Here is a 12388-nt window from a genome sequence, read left to right on the forward strand (position 1 = left end):
CAAGGAGCTTGTGACAGAAGGAAAAGAATGTCATGGATACACTTATCAAATATATTGCCGACAGACCTAGTTTGATTGCACGTGAAGCCCAATATTTGAAAAAAGAGATGATTTGTGGGTTCATTGTGTTTCTATTACCAAAACCTTATAGATGGCTTAATGTTGTATGATTAAATGTTTTAAGATAAGACATTTATTTAAATAAAATTATTTCTTTCCTCCTTTCTATATTGCTTTTAGGTTATGTAAACTCTATATATGTTGAATAAGCTTCAACATTGCTTGCAGCCTAAGATGCCTCTAACAAGTCGGTTAAGGATATGATAGGCAAAAGGAAAATATCTAGTTCAAGAAGTATTAGGAAAAGAGAAGTTTTCCAATTACATGTAGGGTTAGATTAGTCGAGTTATGACTATAAATATCTTGATCGAGCTATGATCAAAGGTATGAGCTTTGTGTTTAGTTTTGAGAGAGGTTTCTAAACATTAATAAAAGAAGAGTTGTTCTTTTAATCTAAGCTTAAGATTCTATATTTGGTATCAGAGCTTTAGGTTGAAAACCAAGAGAAAGCTTTGACGGTGAAGGAGAAGAAAGCGCCGAGCTATGGCAGAAGACTCCACCGCCATCACGAATGTCAACACACGCAAGGAAATAATTCCTTCGTCGATCCAATGTCCCACGCTCAACCCATCAAACTACACGGTTTGGTCTATGAGGATACATCATATGCTGTGAATTCATAAGGTCTGGGAAACAATTGATCATCGGTTCAACTGATCCTGACAAGAATGATATCGCAATAGGGTTGTTGTTCCAATCGATTCTGGAGGCGTTAATCTTGCAAGTTGCAAGCCAGGGTTCAGCAAAATCGATGTGGGAAGCAATTAAAACACGTCACCTGGGAGCAGAACGTGTTAAAGAAGCTAGACTTCAAACCCTAATGTCCTAGTTTGAAAGAATCAAGATGAGAGACACAGACACCATAGATAGCTTAGCTGGAAGGTTATCGGAGCTAGCATCAAAAGCGAGTACTCTTGGAGAAATAATTGAAGAATCGAAACTTGTGAAGAAGTTTCTCAATAGTTTACCAAGAAGCAAGTACATCCAGATAATAGCCTATCTTGAACAAGTACTTGACTTAAATGCCACAGGATTTGAAGACATTATCGGAAGACTTAAGACCTATGAGGAACGGATTGTCAATGAGGAGAATCACGGAGAAACTCAAGGCAAGCTGCTATACGCAAATTTCGAACAAAATTTCACGGGAACCAGAGGAAGAGGACGTGGAAGAGGAGGCAGAGGAAGAGGACGTGGCAGAGGTAGAGGTACCACACAAGATCGGACAAAACAAGCAGATCAAAATCAAACAAAAGAAAAGAAGGATAAATCTAAAGTGATTTGTTATCGGTGTGACAAACCTGACCATTATGCATCCGCATGCCCTGAAAGACCACAACACACACAAGAAGCAAATAAAGTGGAGACGAAAGAAGCCGATACATCACTTTATCTACATGAAGTTGTGTTCTTAAATGAAGAAAAATTTATACCAAAGAATTATGAAACCAGAGCAAAGGAAGAAGGAGTCTGGTACCTTGACAACTGTGCGAGTAATCACATGACCGGTATCAAAAAATATTTCTCAGAGCTTAATGAGAACATCAAAGTAAAGGTTAAGTTCGGTGATGGTTCATGTGTTGAAATAGGAGGCAAAGGATCGATTCTATTTCAGAGCAAAACAGAGGAACAAATACTTGTCGCTGACATCTACTACATCCATGAGCTGAAGAGCAACATCCTGAGCTTAGGACAAGCCACAAAAGCAGGATGTGATGTAAGAATAAACTTTACACTTCATGATCCTGAGCTTAAGACAAGATTACTTTACACTTCATGATCCAAGCGAGAGGCTTTTGGTGAAGGTCATACGCTCAGCCAATAGATTGTATAGAATAAACTTGAAAATTGGCAAACCGATATGCTTACACGCAAGCATAGAAGACGAGAGCTGGAAGTGGCATGCGAGGTTGGGACATATAAGTTTTAAAACAGTCAAGATGATGTCCCAGCAAGAGATGGTCCAAGGATTACCAGAATTCAGAGAAGAAAAAAGATTGTGTGAATCATGCTTAGTTGGAAAGCAAGCAAGGCAATCTTTTCCTAAATCATCAATGTTCAGAGCTTCAAGACCTCTAGAGCTCCTACACGTTGATCTATGTGGTCCAATAACACCACCAACCATCGCTCAGAACAGGTATATTTTCGTCATCATAGACGATTTCTCAAGATACATGTGTACAATCTTGCTAAAAGAAAAGAGTAATGCATATGAGAGATTCAAGGTGTTCAAAAATTTAATGGAGAAGGATCTATGGAAAGCAATCATGACTCTTAGAACTGACAGAGGAGGTGAATTCACTTCAAAAGAATTTCATGATTTTTGTGATACAAGTGGTATCAAAAGACAGCTCACGACACCATACACACAACAACAAAACGCTGTTGTGGAGAGAAGAAACAGGACATTGATGGAGATGCCCAGAAGTATTCTCAAGGCTACGAAGGTACCAAACTATTTGTGAGGAGAAACAGTACGTCACTCTACTTATTTGATCAACAGAATACCAACGAGAGCCCTTGAGAAGATGACTCCTTACAAATGTCTAAAGGAGAGAAAACCGAGTCTATCACACGTAAGAGTTTTTGGGTGTGTAGCATTCGCTAAGGTTGAGGAAACAAATCTTAAGAAGCTCGACGATAGATCAAAACCACTAGTTCACTTGGGGATTGAGCCAAGATCCAAGGCATACAGACTTTACAATCGATAACGAAGAAGATAGTTGTGAGTCGCGGTGTGGTATTTGATGAGAAATCAAGTTGGAGCTGGAATAAGACACAAGAAGGACCAAGTAGGGATCCAGGAATGTTCTACATGAGATGGGGAGAAGTGATAGATGCAGGGGAAGGACCTGCAGTAATCAACAATGATCAAACTCATGATCATGACGAAAACAGAGGTGATTGAGAACATCTTAATGAAGAACAAGAAGAACAAAACGATGATGATGAAGATTCTCTTAACGGAGGTAATGAGAACAATGAAAATCATCAAGAAGTACAACCTCAGCTAAGAAGATCGGGTAGACAAGTAAATCAACCATGTTATCTTGCTGATTACGTGCTTCAAGCTTCAGTAGAATGCGAGAGGCTTCTGTTGTCAATGAATGATGAACCAAGTTGTTACGAAGAAACATAGGGCTCATCAGAATGGAATCAAGTGTGCAAAGAAGAAATCGATTCAATTAACAAGAACAAGACATGGTTCTTAATCGATAAACCAAGTGGCATGAAAGTTATAGGTCTCAAATGGGTTTTCAAAATCAAGAAAAATGCAGATGGTACTATCAACAAGTACAAGGCGAGACTTGTGGCTAAGGGATACGTACAAGAATCTGGCATAGATTTTGATGAAGTATTTGCACCAGTTGCTCGATTAGAAACCATAAGACTGCTGATTGGACATGCAGCCTCACACGGATGGGAGATTCATCACTTGGACGTGAAGACAGCCTTTTTACACGAAGAGTTAAAGTAAGATGTCTATGTCGAGCAACCAGAAGGATTCAAAGTAAGAGGAGGGAACACAAGGTATACAAACTTTCAAAAAATTTGTATGGCCTAAAACAAGATCCTCGAGGTTGGAACACAAAACTAGATCAAATAATAAAGGGAATGAAGTTCCAAAAGTGTACTAAAGAAAGTGTAGTATATCGTCGTGAAGAGGGAGAGACTCTTCTTATAGTTGTTATCTATGTAGATGACTTGTTTGTGACAAGAAACACTCTCAAGGTCATAAATGATTTCAAGGCCGGAATGTCAACAAAATTTGAGATGTCTGATCTCGGAAAGCATACTTATTATCTCGGCATCGAAGTTCATCAAGGAGAAGATGGAATCAAAATTAAACAAGAAGGTTATGCAAAAAAGATACTAAGAGAAGCAGGTTTAGAATCGTGTAATCCAACCAAAGTACCAATGGAATTTGGACTTAAAGTTTCAAAAGCTGAAGATGAGGAAGAGATAGATCCTACACGCTACAGAAGGAATGTTGGATGCTTAAGATACTTGCTACACACAAGACCGGATTTGGCATTTGTTGTTGGAGTTGCTAGCAGGTATATGCAGAGCCCGCAGAAGTCACATGGAGTAATGATGAAGCACATACTACGATATCTAAAGGGAACAGTGGCATACGGCTTGAAATACAATCGAGGAGGATCAAAGAGTATCATTGGATATAGTGACAACAGTCACAACATTGATCCAGATGATTGGAGAAGCACCACGGGCCACATTTTTTGTCTCGGAACTACACCAATTACGTGGTGGTCGCAGAAACAGAGTACGGTTGCTGTAACGCCCCCGAACCGTCCTATGACCACGCAGGCCAATGGACAGCCACGGGACGCCACTATGGGAACTGCACCGAGGTGGTCCAGTTGAGGGACGGAAGCTGCAGACTTCCCAGCCGGTCCTCCCTAGCACAATTCCACCCGCAACCAAAACTACTTAGGCTTGGCAACCCTTGCGGCCTAGTGCGTTGTGTTGACCCGGACAGGGCCGAGTACCATTCGCAACTTGCCATGTTTTCCCCGAAAACCGAATATATTACTTTAATAATTTATTACATTGCAAATAAGTCATCTAAGCAATATACATAGATAGTCGGAAAATTTTACAGTAATCATTTAGGAAAATATAGGGTTTTACAAAAAACACAGAAAACCCTATCTGGTACTCTAATGTTTGCTCCAGCTCTAGACTCACTTAGGCTCCCTGCAAGACAAAATAATATCATGAGTAATCTAAGATTACACAGTGAGCCTGGGCACCCCTTTTTCCTAAACAGGATTCTACTTTCCCCATCCCGACTACCCCAGCAAGCAAAGAAAACAAGCAAGGCAAACTAGAAAGCAAGTAATCAAAGAAACACAACAGAAACAATAGCAGAAGCAATAAACAACAAACAAGCGAGAGAGGTTAGATCAACCCGACTCGACTCGGACGATCTAGACTCGCTACTTACGAAGAAAGACGACTAAAGGGAACAACGACTACTTGGACACTTTAGACTCTTAACTCTTACACGACTCGCAAAGATGACTAGAATAAAACAAGGGACACTTGAATACTCTAGACTCTTTCCTCCTATCAATCAAACAAATTAAGCATGCAAGCTAACCTCATCCAATTTTATGCAATAAAATTGCAAATAAACTTCACCATTTTAATCATGCATGCAATCGATTTTAAGCAAGAAATATTGCTAGTAAAATCCACTAAGTTTCAACATGCATACAATCCCCTTAACCAAATTTTAAGCAATCCGATTTACTTAAAATGCATCCAAATTCATCTCGCATGGTGATTCCTAGCTCAAATTCTATGTGCATTTAAACATGAATCTAGCATGAATCCTACCATATTTCGCATGCATCAAATTAAACTGATTCTAACATGAATCTAGTCTACATGCAACAAGCAAAAGGGAAACTTGCAAAGATCAAAAGATCAATGAAGCCCCTATATGCATTACCGCAGAACTCACCCTTACGCAACCGATGATGACCGGACTTCACTGCACCATGGATCAGACAATCTTCTTCTTCGCGTCAAACAGCATCCTGCTCTCATCCGCTTTCGTCCGTAACCACCGTCTCTTCTCGGCTCGCTCTTGACATAAACAGTGTCTCCTTCTCGGCTCACTTCGACGCAATCACCGTCTTGCTATCGTCTCTCTCTCGACGCAAGCAGCGTGTCGCTACGGTCTCCCTCTCGTTTCTCTCTTGGTTTTGAGAGAAATAAAAACTTTATGTGTTTGAGAGTTTTGAGAGGAATGAGAGTAAATGAGCAAATGAAGTCTCAAGCCCCCTATTTATAAGCTCGACCTCCCCTTCTTCTTTCCTTAGTGCGGTTTGACAAATGGCAATTTTTATGTTGCATGCGGCGCGTGCATGACACTCCCCAATCTCCAAGCAACATTTTCCTTGCAACACAAAATTCTCTCTGCATGCAAGCTAATTGGGCAACATCGTCCGACATATTCGGCGTTTCTCGGCATTTCATGGTCTCGCTTGGACACTCCTCTCGGTCATCGCTCGGACACTATCGGTCCTCTCGGCAATACTCAGATAGTTCTCTCGGTCTTCTCGGACAGTTCTCTTGATCCCTTCCGGACGTCTCACGATCTTCTCGGACATCTCTTGGTCCTTTCTCGGACTTCTTCCGGACGCCTCGGTCGGCTCTCGGACTACACTCGGACGTATCGGTCTGCTCTCAGACATCTATCGGACGTCTCGGACCGTACTCCTCGGACCACCTGGACATCTCTCGGACATCTCGGTCTTCTCTTGGACATCACTCGGACATCTCTCGGACGTCTTGGTCTTCTCTCGGTACTTAACCGTCTCTTCCGCGTATGCCATTTTCCACATAAACCGTTAACTTCCAATCGGTCTCAAGGTCTCAATCGCACATTCGGTCACTTCGGTCTTGGCTCGGCCATCCTCCGACTCGCGAATTTTTCCTCAGACTTCCTTCAGTCATTCTTCTTTATTCTACTTCCTCTTCCTTCCTAAGTCTTTTCCGTGCCATTTTCTCGAACTTTTATTTTGGGATTTTGGCCCTTAGTGAGGGTCACTACAGTTGCTCTGTCACCATGCGAAGCAGAACTTATGGCTGCGACGGAGGCAGATAAACAAGTTATTTGGCTTCAAGATTTGCTAAGTGAGATCACGGGAAGGAAGACTGAGCAAATCACCATCAAGATTGATAATAATCTGGCGATAGCACTCACCAAGAATCCAGTTTTTCATGGTAAGAGCAAGCACATCCATAAACGCTATCATTTCATACGAGAATGTATCGAGAGAGAGCTAGTGAAGCGGAGCATGTACCAGGAACGGAACAGAAGGCTGATATCTTGACAAAGGCTTTGGCAAGGATTAAGTTCAGTGAGATGAGAAGCTTGATAAGTCAGTTAAGGATATGATAGGCAAAAGGAAAATATCAAAGTCAAGAAGTATTAGGAAAAGAGAAGTTTTCCAATTACATGTAGGGTTAGATTAGTCGAGTTATGACTATAAATACCTTGATCGAGCTGTGATCAAAGGTATGAGCTTTGTGTTTAGTTTTGAGAGAGTTTCTAAACAGTAATAAAAGAAGAGTTGTTCTTTTTATCTAAGCTTAAGATTCTATAATATATGGGTAAAATTTCAAATTATATCAGTTTCATATATATATGATTACATATAAAAGTATATAACTCCCTCAAAATCCTTAGAACTTTATTCTTCTTGTTAGAATTGAGGAGAACAAAAATTATATGTAACTAGACATGTCAAAAAAAAATAACTACAATAAAAAAAAACACTATAATTACTAGTCATGGATAAATATAAATAGACAGTCTTGCTTAGAAACGGAGAAATAACTATATGTGAAGAGAAATTGCTAAATATTCAAAGATCTCAATAAAATTATTATACAAATCTTAATATAGATGAAGTTGTGAGATAAAAGTCCTATACCCTTAAAATTAGACATAACTGTGATTGCACATTTTTTTTCACACTCTATATTGTGTAGAATATACATTTTGTTAGTCTACATAAACACAACTAAATTAAAAACTCTTAAGACTAGCAAAATGAACCAAAAAATCCATAAGAGAAACACAAATTCAAAGCCAATAATGGTAGAGAAAACTTTCTCTTTCGGAGAATTAAAACTCTCTTGTGCCTACTAAATTGCAAAACAGTATGTTCAATAACTTGGGTAGCATTTCAGATCATATAATCGGTTATATAAATTAAAATATAATTTACTGTAGAAAATTATTTTAAAAGTATGTCTTTTTAATGTTTTTTAAAGGTAAATCTATACTATTTAAAGGGAAGCATTTTTAATAAGTAGACATAAATTAAGAGATTATTACATGAAATGCCACTGAAAACAGAATAAGGATATATAAATTGTATATCCAAACAGATATTAGATGTGATAAGTTTAGCAAAAAAAAATCGGAGCCAAACAAACTGATATTTAAGTGTATTATCCGATAATTGAGGTTTGCGTATAGGGATAACATAAAACTGAAAAAATAATTTAAGGAAAACAAAATTAATTTCTACTGAACACAAAAATAGGAACTACCATCTACACTATTAACAATGACAAGAGAATCTCCTAATCGGCACCAATATAATGTGATTTTGTAAAGGTAACCATATATGGATACAATTTTATTCTATGAATCTACCATAATCTTTAAATTAAAAAAAACAATAATTAATTATATTTTCCGCATATTTAGTACTTACCACAATAATAACAACTATAATGATATGTAATTCCCTAAATCTTTCATATCATAAACTGTGATTTTAAAAATTTAATCATATATAAAACCATTGATATATTAATCACAAAGTCAAAATTCCAAAATTTAAAGAATATTACCTAATATGCATATCAAGATTGTATAATAATCCATATATACTTCGAATAACTTTATGAGATTCCTATTTTGCTAAATTTATTAATTACGAATACGTTAATATCTAAAATTTATATACTCTCCAAAGTAGTTCTATTCAAATCATCGTAAATTTAGGAACTTACAAAATCTTTTGTTAAAGAATTTTATTCAGAAAATATATAGTTTCATTTGAATATATAGAAAATTAGGTGAATGAATCTCAAAGAATATTCTGAAACCGACGAACCTATCCTATAAATATATAAATCGTGTGAATTAGTGATCTATATCACTCTTAATTCACCAAGAACTATCACATATATCTCCAGAACCAAAATTATCTCACAATAGAGATTTAATATAAAAAATGAAGCACCAGCAACCAGCAGTAAAGTCGTCAAACATTTCAATACGTTTTCACGCGTTACAATAAAGATACTCCATATGTAGAAACAATACACTACACAGTTAGGAGAATCCTCTCTAAATTGTTCTTGATGATAAAATGTAAGTCTCTATATATGATAAATTATATAATCAATTCTATCTTTCTTATAACTTACTAACGTTATATGTTTTTATGTTGTTTGTTTACAGAGAACAAAAATGAATTTTGAAGTGAATAAGACAACTGAGTATAGCTTCTGAAGGTTACACTTATGCAGTATCTTATGAACCAACAAAAGAATTTTTATTTTTTTCATTATTCTTGTGATTTTAATTAGTTTTTGACTTTTTGTTCTTTGTGTTTAGTTTATAACTCATCCATCATCATCGTTTTTTTCCTTTTGTAGAGTTCATGGAACAAACTTTTCTATTTTGTTCTATTAAAAATTATAATTGTTTGTATAATTTTTATATACTTATCATGTATGGGTCATGTAACTTAATTAGTGTCTATGGTAAGTCCTCTAAACATACAGATGAACAAAAAAATGTTTAATATATCAAATATGGGTACTTTCTTGAATCATCAGACTGTTTTCTATTTTTTTTTTTTGGCATCATTAGAGATTAGGATTGATTGCTCAATCTTTTGGTAAAACACTCCTTATTATAACTTAATCATGTCATATGATATGTCTTTAAATCGATTTCTCTCTTTTATGTATAAATATGTAGGTCCCGTAATATGTATGATATAATTTTCTGTATATAGCAATCATAACTTTGGTAACAATATCTGAGATCTTGAAGAACAGTCGAGTGATGGACTCGCATCAGAAAAGAGTAAGTCAATTACTCAATTCTCTCTTCTTAATTACCATCAATCTTTATGTAAACCATTATCTTTCTTTTTTAAATCAAGAATTTGTTTCCTCTTTGGTGTTGAACAGTAGAGGTGTTCACATCAACCGTGTCAATGAAAATTAAACCAACGGAATGATGGTTTAATAGGTAAACGCAAGTTTTGTTATTGTAAGAGGAGAGGTTTCAATAACTGCATACTTTTACTGACATTCTTTTGGGTTTGAAATTGTTGTTTATTAAGATAATGGTTGGAAATTAAATCATACAAGTGACACCAAATACCAACGACAAGACTCTGGAGAATGGAAGCGGTTTCTAGAGACCGTAACAATGAAGAAGAAAAAACGATTTCTCCTTTACTCTGTTTTTTTTTTGTGACATATCAAATATGATACTCTTAAATATGATAGTAATTGTTTGTTTAGCTAAAAATATAATTCTTCACTTTTTGCACCATTTAGCAAGTGTGTGTTTTGAATCTCTTACATATTCCCATATCATTTTTCTTTGGAAGAAAAATATTTTCTTATCTATTGGACAAAAAATATACAATCTCAAATAGATAAATTTATATTATTCAAAGAAGCATTTTCTCTACTATTACATGTCCACTTTTTGGGAAAAAAATACAAAAAAGCATTTTGGTCAATACAAAAAAAAAAAAAAAATAGCACAACCATTACGAGGTAAGACTATCAATGTGGGTTTGTCACAATTTAGGTCATGAGATTAGGAATTTTAATTATTATTACAGATTTTATTCAATTTGATAGATAATTTTGAGAAAAAATAAAGAAAATTTGTATAATGTCCACTAATTTGTAAAATTTAAATATTCAAACAAAAAGTACATGAAGTACGAATATCTCATCTAAATCTTCTACCTATTTCTTTATCTATTGGACTAAAATATACAATCTCGAATGGGTAAAGTATTATTAAAATTACTTTTATGAAATAGAATAAACATGATATATATGGAACATGACGGATTTTTTTCTGTCCTGATATAAACATTATATTTTTGTCTAACTTTTTTTTTAATTGTAGTTATTTAGACTTTTCGTCTAAAAAAACATATATGATCATTCTTTTCGTCTAAAGAAACAAAACTATATCAAATACTATACTGATACGAGTCTGGATTATAAATTTTACTAATATTCGTTAAAAAATATGTTTATAAACATTACCCCGCGCATACGTAATATATTGCAAACTGATAATAACCTTAATTTTTGAAATTAATCCCGCACGTATGTGCAGGTCCGAATCTAGTTAAATATTTACAAATCAACGCTTTTGATTATTTGATATATAAGTTTATAACCAAATAGCTAAATTAAAGCTTAATAAATATAATTAAAGAAGTAATTGTATCTAAGTAAATGTCATGTTTTAAGACTATCATTCATACCTATAAATAGAGTAAGGATATTCAATCGGAGAATAAAACACAAACTAAAAGCTTTTTTTTCCTTCACCAAAAAAGAAAAATCAATTTAAAAGTTTAAAAACACATAAAATGGGAAAACTTAACATGTCTTTGGTGTTTTCTTGTGGTGATCCTTGTTACGATGAGTAAACACATCCCATCATTTGCTGTAGAAGTGTAACACCCCGATCACCACCTCTTAGTGGACCCCATGTCCAATCTAAGTCCATTGGCCCACCTTACTTAATGGGCCTCACGTCCTTAATGGTGAATATGTTAGCGGATGTTCTGTTTAATGGCTGGTTTGTTATGTTTTATTTGTGTTCGTATTCTTGATTTGCTTGTGTGTATAGCTCGTAGATGGGAGGATCGCTTCACTGGGTATTTTTATAATACTCACGCATCTCATTGTGTTTGTGGTTCAGGTAATGAATGTGTAGCGTGGAATCATGGCGATAAGGAAGAGAATGATCTAGGGTCTCGGTTATGTGTTGTGGGTCTTGGTTATGTGTTATTTGTTGTGGAAACCTTGTTAGAAGCATGTTAGGATGATGGATTTAATTGGTTAGGATTGATATTGTATTTATATTAAATTGGAGTTGGTTTGGTTTGTCTTCCGTTGTGCATGTTGATTTGTTGTTGGTTTATTGTTTGGGTTGTAATTAAGTATTATGGGGTATTTAATTATATTATTATTAAAAAAAACAGGTCGAGTTGTTTCAGTTTGGTATCAGAGCCCTTACGGTTCTAAGATGGTTAAGTGGATGGTTTAGAGCGGCTTAGGAATTTAATTGGTTGAATTATCTTCCTATTGCTTGATGCATGATGATGTGTGATGAAATTGATTATGAGTAGTTAGTCAATTTGTTGTGGTATGGAGTCCTAGTATCATCATCTTCGAGCCTTCAATGAGATTCCACGGTAAGTTGTTTTATGTGTTGTTAGTTGTGTATTGTTTTTAGCTTTTGTACGGGAGGTGCAGTTGGCTAATGACAAGTTGTTGGAAAGTGGTGGATCACGCCAGTATCGGGAAATACCGTTAGCGGTGACTTGTGAAAGTGGATGTATTGCAAATGGAGTTCGTTTGGATTTTTGACTTGTGTGTCATGTGGAAGGAATTTGCGCGGGGACTTCAAAAATTGGAAAGTTTCTAAAAATGG

General features: G+C 35.8%; 1 protein-coding gene across 1 annotated transcript; it reads left to right on the plus strand.

Moving 5' to 3' along the window:
* The first annotated feature begins 964 nt into the window (after window positions 1–964).
* Window positions 965–1900, plus strand: LOC147919053 (uncharacterized). Its single transcript, XM_087503826.1, has one exon. It carries the CDS (start codon window positions 965–967, stop codon window positions 1898–1900), a length of 936 nt encoding a protein of 311 aa, XP_087359952.1.
* The last annotated feature ends 10488 nt before the right edge of the window (window positions 1901–12388 follow it).

The sequence above is a fragment of the Camelina sativa genome, chromosome 20 (assembly GCF_030686135.1).
Source record: "Camelina sativa cultivar CO46 ecotype springtype chromosome 20, ASM3068613v1".
Classification (NCBI taxonomy): domain Eukaryota; kingdom Viridiplantae; phylum Streptophyta; class Magnoliopsida; order Brassicales; family Brassicaceae; genus Camelina; species Camelina sativa.